This window comes from Hyperoodon ampullatus (assembly GCF_949752795.1).
Source record: "Hyperoodon ampullatus genome assembly, chromosome: 10".
NCBI classification, from domain to species: Eukaryota; Metazoa; Chordata; class Mammalia; order Artiodactyla; family Ziphiidae; genus Hyperoodon; species Hyperoodon ampullatus.
This window is the reverse complement of record NC_136923.1, coordinates 55,549,593-55,569,266: the sequence shown is the minus strand read 5'-3', so window position 1 is coordinate 55,569,266 and position 19,674 is coordinate 55,549,593. Positions and strand designations below refer to the sequence as shown.

Here is a 19,674-nt window from a genome sequence, read left to right as displayed (position 1 = left end):
TAGAAATTACATGAGGACTAGAAGATTATATAAATCTAATTAATATAATTTACTAATGTTTTCTCTTCCACTCTGAATAAAATAGTCCCCTGGGAAACTAACAATCAGAATGACATGCTTGCAATTCAAGGGTAATATTATGGATACTCCATCTTATTCTAATGACACATTTGAGCATTTGTTTCTGGGTTTTTTTTTTTTAATTCATTTAGTGAAACATTGTGGCCCTATCTTCTTTCCCATCATAATCATCTTCAAATTAAGAAAGTAACAGATGTTTCAACTTAGCAATGTCAATAAATACAAATAGGTCATTGTCAACCTCCATAGCCTACTAGTTTATGAAGATCCTTGAATATCAGGGTGGCTAATATTTGAAGCCTCTAAGACACTGCAAAACACAATTTGCAAAGATATCTCAGTTAAAAGCTAAGAAAGTCTCACCCCATGACTTTTTAAATTTCCCCTAGTGTTAAAAATAATTTTTTGAAAGTTCTCTTTTCAATAATGGTGAACTTCAAGATAGGTTTAAAATCCAGAATCTCCTAGTCTATCTATATTTGATCCTTGGCAAGCTAGACCATTGTTATCTGGTAATATTTGTTTCAAGGATGCTTCTGCACAATTTTTTATGCTAGTGGGTAAAAGAAATCTTAAGGTTAATCGTTCATTCAATCTTTTCTTTTCCTGCCAGTGCTGCTCCCCAATTCTATAGCTTCCAAGGTTTCACCAAAAAAAGACTTTTAAATGTATATATACACACATACACATATGTATAATAGGAGAGGAAAAATAATTTTCTCTCTACTCTTCTAGGTCTTGACTGAGACGCCCCCTGTAATAAATGACAGATTAACAAGAGAAAAACAAACAGGAGTTTAATAACATGTATACTTCCTATATACATGGCAGGCACTCAGAAAAACTGAGCCCCTCAGTCAGCAGTCATTCATGGCAAAAGACAAGGATACAGGGAAGGGTAAAGAATTAGGCCCACATGTGGGAGATCATGAATTGGGCAGCATCCCAGCCAGCAGAGAGAATGGAGCTCCCAGGAGCTGTACAAAATAAAAGACTTTTATAGGCAGAAAAGAGTGGGACAAGAAAGGCATACTAGCAAAAAGTGGATTGGTTGTGACAAGGTCCCTTTCCTTTAAGGGATGCAGGGGTCTGTTAGGTTACCTCTCTAGTGCTGACCAAGGGATTCCTGAGGGACTGGTTTCAGATTCCATTTCTCAGAGATGCTGAAACTATAAGTCTCTGTTGGGTGACATGGGGCTTAGCATAAGTGACTCCATTTAAGACTTATTGTCTTGTTTTTAACACCAACATAATCGGAAGGGGTTGATTCTTGTCTCTTTACTTCTAAGGCAAGTTCACATTCTGCTTCAACTGATTATTTTTTCAACAATATTTGTTATATTCTTTTATGGTCTGCCAGTACTTTTTTGAAGCCCAGTTAGTTAGAACAGCCGCCAACAGAGTTGAAACTAAAAGGGGGCCAAAGGCAAGCAAGAGGACTTCAAAAGATATGCATTACAAAGCACTACTGTGACTCACATAATCACTTATATTTAAAGGGGATTTGCTAATGTAAAATTGGTTTCTTATCTTCCCAGCCCCTAGTGAGCCTTTACTGTGCAAATTCGCTGATGGAGGACAAAAGAAGCGACAGAATCAAAGTAAATACACCCAGAATGGAAGGCCTTGGCCCAGGGAAGGAGAGGTGAGTCCTGACTGACCTGTGCTCAGAAATGTGGCCGCAGACATCCCTCAGGAGGGTGGCAAGACAGACACACAGGGCTGTGAGAAAACCAGGCCCTGTAGAAAACCAGATGGCAAATGAGCAGGCCTATATTGATTTAATCAGAATAAAATTAGTTCAGGAGGAGTATAGGACTTCCAAATTGACCTCAGTTCTGCACTACAGTAAGTCTTCTGTCTTTAACCAAACTTGAACCCTATAATACTCACTGAAAGACTTAGCCACAAAGAATTGATCCATAATTGTGTCATAGTTATAAAATGAGGGTATGATTACTTAAGAAAATATTTTCAGTGAAAACAATAGTGAGAGTTAAATGTTTGTGTTTGAAAAAAACAAAAATTTAGATTTCTTTCATTCTACTGTTGAGATGTTCCACTTGCACATACATGTGTAGTTACGAAATGCCCATGTGCTCATAAACATGTTGATATGTGTCTTATATATGTATATATCAATATAAAATATGACATTTTCTGTTGGTCAAGGAGAAAGAAAAGCAGGCACACACAAGGTTTTGCTTTTCCCAACAAGGAGAAAAGCATTTAACAGTTAATTATCCCTTTACTCTCCTAACACAAAACAGTAGAAAAGCAAGCTTATGGCTCCAGTGCCACTTGGGAATGGATTCCTGTTGGTTATTTTTGTTGTGAGAAGACAAGGAAAAGGTGTCTGGGCTTCCAAGAGGTCTTTTTATTCTTTGTGAAATAGAATGGATTTGTTTGAATGCCTTGAATAAATGCCATTTTGTACCAAGGCCATCATTTCAACAGAAGAGCTTTATTTAGTATTTCTATTCAAAGCATCTACTTCATCCATTTATCATTTAAGAGGCATCCTACTTGATGCAGCATTTTATACTTTCAACACTGAGATTACAGTTGTAAGGAAAGAAAAGAGGGTGGGATTTTTTACTCAGCAAAACCTTTAGCCATTTTTCAGTTTCTAAGACTGTAGTCTGTTTTGAATATTTCCATGCAGATCTCAAAACCCCTTGTAAAGTGGATAGCTATGTTTAAGTACTGTATAATCTATAACTCATTACCTTAAGGAAAAAGGGAATCACCACTGAACACTTGAAGCTAATTAAAAAAAACCAAGAGTTTCAATATTTCAATTTTAGAAAAGTAGTCAAAACAGAAGAGGGCAGGGTGTGACCATGTGTTTTTAGTGGGCAGTTTGTGATTAGCAGGTAGCCCACTGCCCCCAGAAGAAAGGTGATTTGTTATAGCACTCATTTTCACAGTGGTCCAATGCCAGTCATCCATGGTCTAGAAAGACTCATTTGATCTTTCAAAATTTACTTGAGTCAAATGCCCGCTGATTAGAGATTTCTGGATCACAGACCATAACTGCAAAGCCTCAATATTTAACTAGGTAACTTAGCAATGATGACTGAAATTTCAGTTCCTATTATTATTACATTCACTGAATAGATACCAACTGCAGCAAGACACCTCACTTGAGTCTACACTTCTTAGAAACCAAACCAATAAACATAAAAGAAATGTAAACTTAGAGCGGCCACCCTGCTACTGTATACAGAATTCAGGGCTCTGGGTTTAGAGCATGATAAAGCATGTACTATTGCCATGGAAGCATGTGGAGTCAAATTTAGGACCCAGGCACCTTGTAATTTAAATGTAGGTTTTAAACTATATTCTTAATCTTTGTTTTCAAAAGTTGCTTTTTAAGAGCTATAGGTTTTCTTGTTGAATATGAAAATCAAGGGACCATCATAAATTTATCTGTGACCAATAAAAACATATTCCAAGTATGCAGATACATTTCAGAGGAAAGAAATCAGAAAAAGAAATGGCATGAACTGAAAATACATTTATCAGATATCTTGGTTTTGAGATGAGCATGTTAACTTTTGCTCTGTGATTATGTGATTATGGTCTTAGAAGTAGACACACCAAGAATATTGGATAACTTTGCCCATTATTACATATATTTTTTCTTCTATTTCCCCTTGCATAGTACTTGCTAGACTAAATAAAAGTATGTATATTAGTATGGTGTATAAGGTATGACATCATACAAATTAATCCTATGTAAGCAATATTTAATCATTTCTTATAAACCAGTCAGTTCTAGTTACTGTACTTCATTGTTTCTAAGACACACATTTTTGTTGTTGTTTTTCCACATTTTGACACTGCTGAAATTGACTCTCCTCTTATAATCAATGGCAAGACAGTTTGTATTTTCTCCTGTTAAGTCACCTGGGGGTACTATCTACATTCTCTGCTTTAGGTCTTTGACCGCATAGATCTTATCAATTGAAACTCTAACTAAAGCAAGGACTGTGGGTCAGATTCTTAGAGAGAAGTTTTTGCTTCCTTCCCTCACCCAGATTGAGACATGCATCTTCCCTTGAAGTCCATTTCTGGTGGGTGGTTTTGTGTTTTATTCACCTTGTAGCCCTTTGGCATTCCAGCTTTATAAGGCGATCATTTGGGCTGCTTGTTTTTGCTTATTTGTTTTGTTATATAAAATAATGGTAAACCTTTCAATCATCGTTGCCTTAGATAAAATAAAAAATGATAATTTAGATTCTGCTGCTTCACAGCCTGAGATCATAGCCCAGAATGAGGCTAATGTTTACTTGTCCTCTCTCTTGAGTCAGGTGAAAAATGATAGTGTGAAAAAGATTTCTGAGGTAATGCTTCAGATACAAAACCAGTGGCTTGCAAGCAACTTTGAAGTACCTTAAACATAAAAATTGATAGGCTAATTAAAATTTTAATTTATTACGTAAAGCTGTTTTATTCTGGGTGGCATTTTGATAACAGTTCTTCTAACATAGTTTGGTGAAATGCTATTACTGAACACGTTATACACATAAATTAGTGTAAATTAGCCAGGTTTTGAAATATAAGTATATGCTGGCAGACGTATTTTTGCATAAGTGAAGAATACTGGAATATTTTAAAGTTATTAACTACTCTCTCAAGTGACACCAAAAGCTATGAGCAGAAGGGCCAGGGATTGGGGCTGTGAGCCCTCTCTTTCCAAGGACTATATAACAGTCTTATCATTTTGTTTCTTAATGCAGCCTTCCTCAAATTCTTTGGCCTTTGTTTCCCTTTATACTCTTAAAAATTATTAGTTATTAGTTCATTAAAAAAATAAACCCATCACCTGTTAACAAAAATCATACTTTTTTATGGAAAGTACTGTATTTTTCAAAGCAAAGACTTTTTTTTTTTTTTTTTGAAGAAAGGCACTGTTTTACATTTTTGCCCATCACTTAAATGTCTGGCTGAGTAGAAGATGACTAGACTTGCATTCAGGCAGACCTCGTTTTACTGCACTTCCCTTTTTTGCACTTGACAGATATTGTGTCTTTTACAAATTGACGTTTGTGGCAACCCTGCATTGAGCAAGTCTATTGGTGCCATTTTTCTAGCAGCATTTCCTTACTTCCTGTCTTTGTGTCACATTTTCATAATTCTCGCACTATTTCAAAATTTTTCATTATTATTATATTTGTTATAGTGATCTGTCATCAGTGATCTTTGATGTGATTATTGTGATTGTTTTGGGGCATCATGAACCATGTCCATATAGGATGGTGTGTGTGTTCTGACTGCTCCACTCACTGGCCATTCCCCCATCTCTCTCCCTCTTCTCGGGCCTCCCTGTTTTCTGAGGCAATGCTGAAATTAGGCTAATTAATGGTCTCTAAGTGTTCAAGTGAAAGGAAGAGTCCCACATCCCTCACTTTAAATCAAAAGCTAGAAATAATTAAGCTTAGTGAGGAAGGTATGTCGAAAGCCCAGATAGGCTGAAAGTTGGCCAAGTAGTCACTACAACGGAAAAGTTCTTGAAGGAAATTAAAAGCACTACTTCAGTGAACACATGAATGATAAAAAAGCAGAATAGCCTTATTGCTGACACAGAGACAGTTTTAGTTGTCTGGATAGAAGACCATACCAGCCACAACATTCCCTTAGGCCAAAGCCTGATCCATAGCCAGGCCCTAACTCTCTTCAATGCTAGGAACGGTGAAAGAGGTGAGGAAGCTGCAGAAGAAGAGTCTGAAGCTAGCAGAGGTTTAAGGAGGTTTAAGGAAAGACTCCATCTCCGTAACATCAAAGTGCAAAGTGAAGCAGCAAGTGCTGATGTAGAAGTTGCAGCAAGTTCTCCAGAAGGTCTAGATAAGATAATAAAAGTGGCTACACTAAATAACAGATTTTCAGTGTAGATGAAACAGCCTCTTTGGGGAGGAATATGCTATCTAGGACTTTCCTAGCTGGAGGGGAGAAGTCAGTGCCCAGCTTCAAAGTTTCAAAGGACACGCTGACTTTTGTTAGGGGCTAATGCAGCTGGTGACATGAAATTGAAGCCAAAGTATCCAAGACTGGATACTATAGACATGATGGAAACATATAGACAGACTCCCTACCCCCTTGGAACCTAAAGTAGGAGATTAAAAGTAGAATTGAATACAATTTAGGTTGTAGAAATAAAATCACTGACTGTAACTGACTTCGTACCTACACAACAGTTAAAGAAAGCCAAAGCCAAAATAACAGCAAAAATAACAACAAAAACAGCAGCCGCAGGAATATCAGCTCACATTTGTCATGTTACTAACCATTAAATGTTCATTTGATTGATTGGTTGGTTGTTTTTCAGGGTAGGTAGCTGATTTGTCTACATTTAAACCCCACCCCACCCCCAATTCTCCTGAAGGTTGGAAAGCTCTGCTTTGTCACCCATCCCGTAGAGGCATCCATGCTCATGGGTGCTGAGTGGCTCTGAGAGAATAAAGTTAAGAGAAGTAACTTGAGCTTTGAGTTGTTATTTAATAAATCTTGAGTCCTCTAATGTGCCCAATTGAGAATAATAATTCTTTCTGAACTTTAAGGAATCATGTGTGTCAACGTCAGTGATATGCTCAAAATTGTTTGCTTTTGGTTGTAATTTACCAGGCACTCTACTTGAGTGGCTAATGGGGTCAAACACTGGAGTTTAAGTCACAAATCCACAGCTTTCAAGCTGAATGACAAACTTTGACCCACGTTTTGTTAATGTTTTTATAAGATCATATCCACAATCGTTATTTGCATTCCAAGCATTATTTGGCACTGAACATTACGTGATTTTCAAATTTCTAGCCAATTTTCCCTTGAAGGTCATGTAATCAAAAAAGCCAAGAGCTGGCAAGGAGAGGGGGACTTGGATGGAGAAGATGAAAGAAAAAGAAAAAAAGTAAAAGAAAAACATGAACTCTTGTAGATATCAAGGAAAAGATTGAGCTACTGATGAATTACATGGTTGGTGTTTTTAAAGGGAAAGAAGATGAATTATTAACCTACCTATTCTGGCAAATCATGACGTTTACAAAAGTGCTTATACAACCTCCCGTGGCTATGAAAAGTACTCCTCATGGTCAAGTACTTTCCAGTATCTTTCAAAACTATTATCTTTGACAGAAGAAGCATTCTGATGCCACGACTGGTGACTTTCTGGATTTAACAAAGAATTAGCAAATGAATTTTCTTACATATTCTACGGTTTAAGCTTCTGCATCCTAGTCTATTTCAAGGGTGAGGTTACCAAATTCTTCTGTGTAAGGAATTTTTAGAATCCTTATAAATAGTGCTATTAATTTATAAAATTTCCTATTGTTTAATGAAAGCCTCAGACTCACGAAATAATCAGTTTGAAAAAAGGTACAGTTGATCTTCATTATTTGTGGGAACCAGATTTGTAAATTTATCCCACTTGCTAAAATTTATTTGATACCCAGGATCAATACTCAATGGTGTTTTTATGGTCATTTGAAGATGTGCAGAGCAGCAAAAAGTTTGAGTCACCAAACACATATCCCCCAGATGAGGTTGAGCGCATGATGCTTTGCCTTCTTGTTTCAGTTCTTATACTATCAACTAATGTCCTTTCTTTGGTTTATTTAGGGTTACAGGTTTTGTTTGTTCGTGCTTTTCACTGTTTAAAATGGCCCTCAAGTGTAGTGCTGAAGTGTTGTCTAGTGTTTCTATGTGAAAGAAATCTATAATGTGCCTTATGGAAAAAATATGGAAAAGTAAAGATAAGCTTTGTTCAGGCATGACTTAGAGCACTGTTGGTTTTGAGTTCAATGTTAATGAATCAATAATATATATTAAATATGGTGTCTTTAGAGAAAAATAGATATAAAACAAGGTTATCTATTGATCAGTTGGTGAAAATGTTGTGACCAGACAGGAACCTAACCATATACTTCCTCTAAGAGCAGTGACTCAGTATTCCCTAATTCAGTGTTCATGGTGACTTAATAGAATAGAATTACTTCAAATAACAAGATTCAATTCTCTCTTGTTTTATGATCACTGCCATTGAATGGGATCCAGTCTCTTGGTTAAGTTTATGTCTCTCCCACTGATGTAAAAAATAATGTGCATGGGTATCAAGCGTATGAGCCAACTGTCTTAATTTGAAGAGCTGTGTTACAGTCTATTGTCAGTCTTTATGGATTTAAAGACATTAGTTCTTACTCTACTCAACCAATATGTGTAAAACTTTCTAAGGAATTTGGAAAAAGCTCTGATCCTGTTTTCATTAATTTAATGAGTCCATGAGTGACTAGTAGACCTGGAATTATTTCATAAAATCCTTAAACATTTGACCCAATGTAAAGATTCACGTATCTTCCTTAGCAAGAAAAAGTCATTAGCCTAATACATTGAATTATTTCTACTACATTTATATCATTCTTATTTACACACCTCTTTGAATCTGAGAAGAAGCCATTTTGGCTCTTTAGGAACCAAACTGGGTCACATTGATATGGACATTATTGATGCTGAAGGGCATGTAGATGTCTGTGGAAGTAACAGCAAACATGCTCCATAAAATCTGGAGAGAAGAGGCTATCACTCCAGTCACAGTTCATAGGGAACCCTAGCAACAGAATATTTTGTTGAGTTTCTTGAAAACATTTGGCTGTCAGTAGTTGTTACCAATGTTACTGTAAAGCACATGCTTTGAGACATTCTTAGCAGTGAGGAAAACAAGGCACAACTCAAACACTTGGCCCTCTGTCCTTCAGTTGGATCTTTTCTGACTAGTGCATCCTGCTTCCAAACTATTTGATCAGTCACCAGTCAATGTCCTTCTTATTAAGTATGAGAAGAACCTGACAACAGGCCCAGGAATTCATCATTTCTGTTAGCTTGGGAGCCATATTGACTACAATTTTATTTTACAATACTGAACATTAGAAAATTTGTTTCATAGATACAGAATTGACGTCCTTCCCCAATGAGCCATTAGAAGTAATACTTTGGGACTTCCCTGGTGGCGCAGTGGTTGGGAGTCCACCTGCCGATGCAGGGGACACGGGTTCGTGCCCCAGTCCGGGAAGATCCCACATGCCGTGGAGTGGCTGGGCCCGTGAGCCGTGGCCGCTGAGCCTGCGCGTCCGGAGCCTGTGCTCCGCAACGGGAGAGGCCACAACAGTGAGAGGCCCGCGTACCGCAAAAAAAAAGAAGTAATACTTTGAGGAGAAACTGAAGCACAGTTTCCTATGAAATAATATAGCTAAAGTCTGAAAATCTTAGTAATAGTTGCATGTAGATTGAGGTTATCTTCAACCATATTCCATGGAAGTAGAAACATCATCTGTATAGTTTGCTACTGTTTCCATTGGATATATCATAGTGCTTGGCAGTTAGTTGTCCAATTCTTTTCTTTAATGAGACCTTGGGAAAAAAGTTAAGATTTATCTAGTAACATGGCCAGGTTCTTCAAATAGTCCTTTTAACTTTGAACTGAAGGAGAATCTTTACATATGTGATCTTGAAAAGAGCAATTGGCTGTTATGATACACGACAGCACTTGCAGTTAAGTGTGTTAGCCAGCCCACCAGATGTAGCATTTTCATTTCATGTGCTTTGCCTGCAATTTCGAAAGCAGACTCAAGGTGAATGACCCTTCTAATCTCAAAAGAAATCTTCCCATTGGCAAAAGAACTTGAATTCTTAGTAACTCAGCATGAATGCTTTCTTAGTTAAGTTTTTTTTTTTTTTTTTTTTTTTTTTTTGCGGTACGCGGGCCTCTCACTGTTGTGGCCTCTCCTGTTGTGGAGCGCAGGCTCCGGACGCGCAGGCTCAGCGGCCATGGCTCACAGGCCCAGTCGCTCCGCGGCATGTGGGATCCTCCCGGACTGGGGCACGAACCCGTGTCCCCTGCATCAGCAGGCGGACTCTCAACCACTGCGCCACCAGGGAAGCCCAAGTGTTCTTATTTTAAAGATGCTGGGTCTAATATTTACTAACCTATGTTCACTAAAGGTAAATCTTGTAAATTCCTGTAATAGTGTAAGTTTGGATAAAATGTGATTGATGACAAGCTCTAGTCCTCTGTCTCCTCTCCATTCCCAAGGAGGAGAATGGGAAAACTTACTTATATTCTTGGGGAGGGGATAGTGCTGGGAGAATTAGGAGGGGCTGAAGGCTGGGAAGATTACATCAAGCATTTACAAGGAGAAAGGCTGATGGTTGATCTCCATGTCTCCTCTATGCCCTTGACCCAGTCTCCATGGATCAGGGCAGCTAAGTGGGGCGTCAACAACCTGGGGGATTTCTGGAGTTGTTGGCACTGTCTTGGCAACCCACCTGTCACAAGATGCAGAATCATCCCCATCAATATTTAAGCTGCAGCTTATGACCTCAAGGTAACATCAAACTATAGCTGGGACCTGGCAGAATACGGATCAATTAGCTAGATACCTGGGACTTTCAGCTGTCTAGCTGCACAGGCTCGCCCTGGATGCAACCTCAGCATCTGATATTTTTTACCCTATTTACCCATGTTATGGTGGAGATTAATAGTATATACACTACATCATTGACTCTGACACAATCAATTAAAGATAAAGTATTATATTAAATACCACTAAAAAAGAGGAGAAACTTGCCAGACTCTCAAATGCCATCAAGTATACTGTGAGCCCCAATTTCATGGATATTAAAAAGTGAAACAAAACTATGTCTTGGATTGCTGTATGCCTGGAACTAACACAACATTGTTAATCAGCTATACTCCAATATAAAATAAAAAACAAAAAACAAAACTATGTCTTGGAATCTACAAAGATCAGTCATTTAGACAGAGATAAAAACAGAAGTACCTACATTAAATATGGCAATGTTCTCTTATCTCTTTTGTGATTATCAATCAAGGCTTCATTTAACTTTGGTTTTAATGACGAACTCAGACTAACACTTTTTTTTCCCCAAGACTTTGAGACCTATGCTATGATACCTTTTCTTCTGCTTCCTTCTTTTTTAAAAAAAATTTTATTTATTTATTTATTTTTATTTTTGGCTGCGTTGGGTCTTCGTTCCTGCGCGTGGGCTCTCTCTACTCGCAGAGAACAGGGTCTACTCTTGGCTGTGGTGCCCGGGCTTCTCATTGCAGTGGCTTCTATTGAGCAGCACAGGCTCTAGGCTCACAGGCTTCAGTGGTTGTGGCTTGCAGACTCTAGAGCACAGGCTCAGTAGTTGTGGCTCACGGGCTTAGTTGCTCCGTGACATGTGGGATCTTCCCGGACCAGGGTTCGAACCCATGTCCCTTGCATTGACAGGCAGATCTTTAACCACTGCGCCACCAGGGAAGCCCTGCTTCCTTTTTAACAATGCTTTTTTGTGTGTGCCGCCATAGACTTTCTCAGCCTTCCAGTCTTAATTCGGTCTGCATCTTTTTATCTTGTCCTTCTCTATGGTAAGATAAGGGAGAGCATCTCTGTCTGACAAGAATGCTGTAGCGAAAGCCAAAAAGGGAGAAATATCAAGATGACAGAGTTCATAAACAATAGCATAACTCTCCTTGATGTTCTTTCCCCAAACACAAGGAGGGAAATTATCTCTATTCTCTGCCTGTTTTTACTATTTCTTTTTAAAGTGATAAATCCCCTGCATTTCATTTGCTTGATCCCTGACAAACTCCTGGAGATTTCAAGACGACTTTTAATGATCTCCTCTTCTCTGCACTTGGGGTCAGATGCCTGGGTAAGGAGGGGCCTCGAGTTCCTCCTGGGCTCCCACTCATGATATGGTTCATGTGCACGGGCTGCCCTGTTACATCGGGAAGGTCTCCCAATGACCCCAACAATCATTTTGCTTCCCCCCATCTCTACTAATCAATCAAGGTCTGAGACCTTGTCTTTAGACGTTTGAGTGAGTTCACTTGAAATTTTTTTAAGGAAATTTTGCTAATAAGGAAAATCTAAAACACTCCAATTCCATTTTCAAATACAAATTTGGGAATTCCCTGACAGTCCAGCGGTTGGGGCTCCACATTTCCACTGCACAAAATTTCCATTCCCCACAGTGGAAATATATTCATTTACTAATTCATTGAACAAACATTTACTGAGTCTGTTACATTCCAAGCACTGGTTCGGGAAGAAGAGATACCAAGATGGAAACGGTCAGGAGCCTGGTTAAGAGAGGCATACACATGGCAAACTGTGGTCATGTTAGCTCCCATCCTGCATCATGGGGGCAGAACTAAGGTAGAGGTTAATGCTTCATGGAGAGAGACATGGCTTTTAGAGGCTATGACATTTAGCCTGAGGCTGGGAGAAGAGCATTGCAATATTCCTTCAGGCAATGATACAGAAAATTTCCAGCCAAAACCTATAGCAGGAAAGGCCCAGAGGTTAACACTAGAGTGCAGGGTAAGTGTATGTCTGAGTTTGGTGAAGGGTGGGGTCTGGGATTGCACAGGAAAGTTGTGGAGGTCAGGAGGTACATACACATTTGATCATGAAGGGCTCTGTAAGCCATGTTTTATCTCAAAGGTGATAAGATGCCACCAATGTGTTCAGATCTGCCTGTCATAAGAACACATTTCACAGCATGATGGTATGGTTGGTGGATGTAAAGGAAGGTGCAAGCAAAGGCTGGAGAGGATATTTTTACCAAAGGATAGTAGTAAACACCCAAACAAGAAATGATAACCTAAAAAAAGATACTGATGATACATGAACTTACTAATTTAACTTGGCAATAAGTATCTGGAACTCAGTATGGATACTTGAGTTTGAGACCAAGATTTGGGCATCACTTGGACATAAACAATAGTTGGGATCAGAAAGTGAATGTCATCGTTGTGTAGAAGGAGAGAGAAGGAGGGAAACCCTGGTCCTGAGCACTGGCACCTCAAAGGCAGATCGAGCAAGAAAAAGCCCTCTGAGAGGTCAGAAGAAAACTAGGGGAGAGCCTCACAGAAGCAGAGGGAAAGGAGTTTTGAAAGAAGAAGGGAAAAAAAAAATCCCTGGTCAAATGATGCAAACTAATCAAATACGATTTGGAATAACAGTGATTTGGGGGTTCAGAAATTATGAAAGTCAGGGAGTGTACTGTAAGCCAGTTCACAGGTCAGTTGGCATCTTTTGGGACAGTGAGCTAGGATTTCTGTCTTATCTTAGGACCATGCAGTATTGGCTCCCTTTTGTAGGCTTTGGACATTTCCTTGTCTCCCGTCTCATTTGTCCCTCATCCTCTCTTTAGAGGAGGGACTGGCTGCACAAAGCCCAAGGAGCATCCCTCCAGCAGGTGAGAGCAGAGACCTGCCTTACATGGTTGACTGTCTCTCCCAGGAGACACAGACCACTCAGTGGTCACGTATCCACGCCAGAGCCATTCCCGGTAAAACCCTACCACTTGCCTCTTCTGAAGGCCAGGAGTTCAGGCTCTCATATCCTCTTCAGCAAGCACACTCTCTTAACAGGAAAGAGGTTAAAAGCCCTTTATTGGCCAAAAGCTTGACGGGGTATTGATCATTTTGTGGTTTTCTGGTGATTTTTATTGATTCCTCTGAATGTCTTGGATATCCACACTTCGGGGATCACATATGAAACCTTCAATTTATCAGCCAGTTTGGCCTTTGGATTTATAAATTGTTACTAGTTTCCATCACTAGAAACCCTGAATCATTAACCCTGGATTTTCGGTCTTCATTCTTGACCCCCTGCTCATTCTCACCTTGACCCTTCTGGCTGTAGCTATCCTTCCCAGCTTTCTGTATTCTACTGACCCAGCAAACCCAAATGTCTCCTGACATTTTCAAACTTACTTCTGAATCAGGCCTCTGATCTATATGACTTTTACAAATAGTATGCCTTTTTCTACCCTCCTGAATTTATAATTTTAAAACAAATAATAGAAGATATAGTATGTTTCTTTGGTTTTTCTCCATTATAAAATATTTCTCATCATATACAACTTAAAAGAGCCAGAAAAAAATATGAAAGAAAAAAAAGCCATTTATAGTTACTACTTATCCCAATATTGAACATTGTTGACAGTAATTTTTCCTCAGTAGTTGAAAATTTTTTTAATTTTTAAAATTTTTATTTGTTCACACATATTGTACACGTAATTTTGTATCATGATTTCTTCACTAAAAGGCGTGTTTTCTAAAGAGAAAGGCTGGTAAATAAATATAAACAAAGTTAAATGAGGTTTCATGACAATAGCAGTACCTAAACATTTATAACGCATTATACTTTTAAGCCCTTTTCACATATCATTTTTTAAGTCATCTTATTTCATTTACTGAATTTTTAACCATAACCAGCTAACAGTTATAAAGATTGTTTAATTAGTTGCAAGAATTAAACTCTTTAAAAATAATATCCAGAAAACCAAGTTATCCTTTTCTTCGTTGGCTTCCTGAACTCATCTTGTGCTAATTCAGTACGCAATATTTTCTAAAATATACAATATTTGCTACCTATTTATTAAAGTGTTGCCTGAAATCTGATCTTAGAAGATTGGAAAGTTTTGTAATTATTCGTTTGTAACTCATCCAATCATGATGTATTGTGTGTCAGGGCAGAATTTAGAAAAAGGAGAAACGTTAAGCTACAACATCAGTGTTTCAGTTTTCCAGGAATTACAGTGTGTATTTGTCCATGTAATCAAATGTTTTGATTCCCATTCACATTACACTGTAAAAACAGTTTCAAAAATGACAGAAACCATTCTATCAGCTACCTTTTCAGTGGCTTTGTTAGAGTCAATGACACTCTGCTCCTCAGATAAGACCAAGCATTCCAGTCCGGAAGGTCTTCTTGAAGTGGTAATGGCTTCTCTAGCGAGTACATTTTAAGCAGTAGTTCCATAATTATTACTTCTTCATTTAAAGTTATGGTTATCAAATATCTAGCCCCTAAGTCAAAATGATGTGTCTCAATGGAATCCCCTATGTTTATTGGAAATAATTTTGGGTCCCTATGTCGACTGAAAAAAAAAATGCACAACCTAAAAGTTGAGAATTATGTTTTATTTGTTGGACAAAACTGAGAACTTAAGCCTGGGACACAGCATCTCAGATCACTCTGAGAGACTGCTTCCAAAGAGGTAAGGGAGGAACCAGGAGATACAGGAGTTTTTGCAACAAAAACCAGGTAGTCGGAACATCAAAAGATTACTCTTAATTAAGGAAAACCAGACATCTCAAGTTAAGGATGCATCTTCCTATATATGGGAAGATGCAAAAGTCGGGGCTCATTGAAATCATTGCTTTGATATGCACCTCAGCTATCTGAGGCCAGTATCCCGTGCTTTCTCATCCTGAGTCTCTTCAGGGTGCACTGTGGGGTGGGCGGTGGCTGCAGTGTCTGATGATTTGACGGTGGGCATCCTGTTTCTATCCTGAGTTCCCTCAGGGCTCACCAGAGTAGCTGTAGTGTGATGGCTTGATGGCTGCAAATCTTTATTTACTGATATGGCAGGCAACATTCTTTCATTGACACCTAATTACTCCAATAAACCATATTTTAAAGTTTTTATTTAGCTCTTATAGATTCTATCTGAAAGGACTAGAAATACCCCATTATGGCTGAAATATTAAGCCAAAACTCAGCTGCTGCTGGAAAATGACAAAAATGTCCCCTCTTTGTTTTAAATAAATCATAAATGCCTTTAATCCACAAATAATGTGAATTTTAAAAATGGAAAATATTTGTGAATTTAATAAACCCCTTTCAAAAGAGAGTGACGGGATTAAACATCACTTCTCTATTTATGTGCTGTGACATTTTCGTTTTGTTCCAAGTTACTTTACTTTTTGTGTGACTCTGAAGTTTGTAAACATGCCATAAAATTTGTTAATTACATAATGACGATTTCATGGTTCTAGCTCAGTATAAAGGTGGCTAGACAGAGCCGCAAAATCGATTTTCTTTTTTACCTTGTGGAAAGAAACAAAAGGAAATGGAATGCAAAATCTGCATTAAGACCATATTAGAATTATAACTCAACAATCTGTTACACATGAAATGAAAACCAGGTGCATCCCAGTGTTAGTTATTGTGCTGTGATATTCAGCCAGCGGTTTAAGTTCAAACACCCCTTTGTTTAACCCATGCCTTGCTTTGTAAACCACAGTGTTCCAAATGCAGATCTCTGGTTGTCTTCTCTTGCCAGAGGTCCTCAGAGGCACGACTGGCCCCAGGCCAAATCATGAAGTAGATGAAACTTGGCTTCATGCTCTCCTTAGTTTCTCTCCACCCACCTGTCCCCCAGTGCCTACCCTACTCACCCATCACTCTGGTTCTTCCCTCTGTTTTCCAGGGGGCTCATGCTATTTCTTGTTGCCAAAGCCCTCTTTGACTGTATCATATTCCTGCTTGAAAAATGATCAGTGGTTCCCCAAGAGGAGCCAAGCAATCAAGACCTTCCTCCTTTCCTTCCAAATCTTATTGTCAACTGCTCCCTCCAATGTTCTACTGCAAGTGGATCGTCCGCCTTGCCCTTTTTATTCACACGCCTTTTCCATGCTATTATTCCTTCTGCCTAAGCTGGCCTCCGCCTCTCATCTCCATCTATGGAAATCTCTCACCTGTACCTCCTCCAAGTGCCTTCCCTGACCACCCTGGCCTCTCCCCTACACCTCATGCATACCCTCACAGGGCACTTACCACGTGTTGCTTTGTGTTATAATGTTTATGTATGTGTCTTGTCTCCAGGCACTGTGGTGGGCATTGCACAAAAGTAATATCTTTTAAATTTCACAACAATCATCTGAGGTAGGTATTACTATACCACTTGACAGTTAAGGAAAATGAGGCTCAAATAGATTAAATAACTTGCCTGAGGTCACAGTGCTAGAGAACAACAGAGCTAAGCCTTGGACCCAGGTCCAAAACATATATTCTCTCCACTAAACCATATCATCGTCTATTTAGTTCTTTCCATTTTCTGAAAGATGAGTGGAGGTTTAAGATGGAGGAAGAGGCCAACTTAGGCTTTCTGATTATCAAATACTATTCAAGAAAGAGAGAGAATTTTTGTGATAATTACCGTATTCCTGGCTAGACCTGATTGGTTAACTATAATCCATGAGGAATTCAAGTCAAATGTGAAAGAAAAAAAAATATTTACCTGACATTGCCTGAACAAATACACATGGCATAAAAAGAGAATATTGAAGACCTATAATTCAAGAAAGGCATTGGTCTCTGAGCACTATTGGCAAATATGTTCAAGGAAAACAGTTAAATGTGGCTTCCTACAAGTCCCCTGGGATTTAAACAATTTGGGGGTGAACAGGGGTCTGAAGATACAATGATCATTTAAATCTCTTATTAAATAACAATATCTTTATTGAGTACAAAGCCTGTTTTTTTCATCCTGTTTTTGGTGTGACATCTTGGATAAGTTAGGGGAGAGAAGCTTAGGGTTTCTAAGAGGGAAATCTCATCCCAGATGGACAGCTTTTCCAGCTGCCCTCTCCAGGACCCAGAACCATGGAGTCCCACCTGGACAGGTCCCTCCTGGGGAGTCTTTGGCCTCGGACCAGCCTCCCGTTTGTCACATGGCAGAGACCCCATCCAGGGAAGAACTTAGACTTAGAATCTACGTGCTTTGACATCACTGCCTTTGCTTCTCCCATGGGGGGAAAGTAATCTGTCTTCATTTCCACTCTTCTATTCTCATTTTCCAGACCCCAGCTTGTCACATTATCATATCGTATTTCTTCAACATGAGTGATGGGCAGTTATCATTAAGCCTGTATTCTCAGTGCATCTCCATCTCAGCTTTGTTTGCAAACTTCGTTTCAATTATGTGTGCTCCCTGTATGCCAGTTTCATTTATAGATGGCTCTACAGTTCAGTTTTGTTCCTCATACCAATCCTAATAATAATTTTTAAATTACTGTTTAGGGAAAACAATGCATGTAAGCTTGAATGTAGCAGGCCATCCTGGACTTCAGGCCCTATCTTAGAAAGCCTGAGAATTTTCATTTCAGTTATGTGTTAAAACTGAGGAATTAAATGAGCTTATCAGAAAAACCACCTTCAATCACACTGGAAAAAAACTGAAACATGAAAGCTCTTTTTTATTTTCTCTAAAGTTTTTATGTTTTTTCTTATCCTCTACAAAAGTCAATTTATTTTTTTCTTATTTTTTTCTTACTAAAGCTAATTTATTTTTTCTTATTATTTTGAAATAATTATATATTCACAGGAAATTGCAAAAGACATCTACAGGGAGGTCCTATTTACCCTGCACCCCGTCTCTCCCAGTGGTTACATCTTATATAATAATAGTGCATTATCGAGCCAGGAGATTGACATTGGACTAATTTATTTTTAAGTTTCAAAAAAGAAAAAAATCCGACCTAAAGACAACCTAGTCAGCTTTATTTCATTCTATTTCTGTTTCTGCTCACAAGCAATAACCAGGCTGACAGTTCTGGAAAACAAAGGGTGGTAGACCCATGCGGCCACAGAGAAATGATCTTCGAGGCTCATTCAAAATCCTAGTCAATGTCATGGCTAGTCTGGGTTGGAATCTGGTTCTGCCTCCACACATGTGACCTTAACCAAGTCACTTGATCCCTCCAAGTTTCTGTGTCTTCATCTATCAAATGGAGGAAATATTTCTCCTGCCTACTTCATAGGGTCCTTGTGAGAATGAAATACGATGATGTGTAGGAAAGGAGGTAGGGTGTCAGTCAGCGATCATCAAGTTGATATTCTTTTCTGCAACAACTGCCAGTTACAGAAATGTAGTTTTTCAGTGGTGGTTTTATTCTTAGAAAAAAAACTAAACCACCTCCTTATTAGCCACAAGGCCTAGAATTTCCATCACATGTAAATGACCTTCCCTTTCTACACTCTTAGTGGGACAGGTACCAGCAAATATTGGACAGCACTCTGTGATTCATTGCCTAGACACCCCTGAGGCTTGCAATATTTTAAAATAAATGTTTCTTAACATTTTCTTCTAAAAGGTCAAATGCGTTTTAAGTAGCTTTTATTTTTACTCTGACCCCAGCATCTATCCTTTCCTTTTTTTCATGCCATGAGATATACAATAGGTATTCTTGAAAATAGTGAGAAATTATAAGGATACCAGATTAGACAGTGCATGGCTTATGAATTAGAAATGCAAATCATCCAAACTGCATTGTTCTTTGGTTTGTCTGGATATATAATATAAACTCCTAACTCACTGGTGGATTCTGGTGTTCAGATAGTAAAAATGCTAGTCTTGGTAGTAAGGGAGGAGAAATATATAGGATAAAGTAAACTTAAATCATAGAAAGTAAAGATAAAAGCATTGTGCATACTGAATGCTTCGGACACCACCATAAAAATGTTAAGATCCATTTTCTCCCCTCTTCCCCCCATATACAGGCTGGCATGGCTCTGACCTATGACCCCACAGCTGCCATACAGAATGGGTAAGTAGACTACGTTTTCTCTATTTTAATTGCTAAGGTATCTTTGAACTCTGAAATCAGTACTGAAGAAAAATATTCAAATCTTTCTTTTTGTTTTAAACCTTTCTCATCATTGTATTTTTTTCTTCCTGTGAGTGACTCTTATTTCATGGCACCCCCCATGTCACCCATTCTTACAATGCTTCTGCCCA

General features: G+C 38.6%; 1 protein-coding gene across 6 annotated transcripts in view; it reads left to right on the top strand.

Annotated features, from left to right (window-relative positions):
* The window catches only part of RBMS3 (RNA binding motif single stranded interacting protein 3), a gene marked incomplete at both ends in the record, with an annotated part of 717,356 nt that overhangs the window by 592,903 nt on the left and 104,779 nt on the right, over positions 1-19,674 (top strand). For 5 of the 6 annotated variants that reach the window (XM_079713423.1, XM_079713428.1, XM_079713424.1 and 2 more), the window contains 2 exons: positions 1,620-1,726; positions 19,437-19,483. In XM_079713423.1, the coding sequence (XP_079569549.1) occupies positions 1,620-1,726; positions 19,437-19,483 (154 nt within the window). Of the gene's footprint in view, positions 1-1,619; positions 1,727-16,220; positions 16,260-19,436; positions 19,484-19,674 lie in introns of all 6 variants that reach the window. The other variant, XM_079713425.1, reaches the window with a different exon arrangement.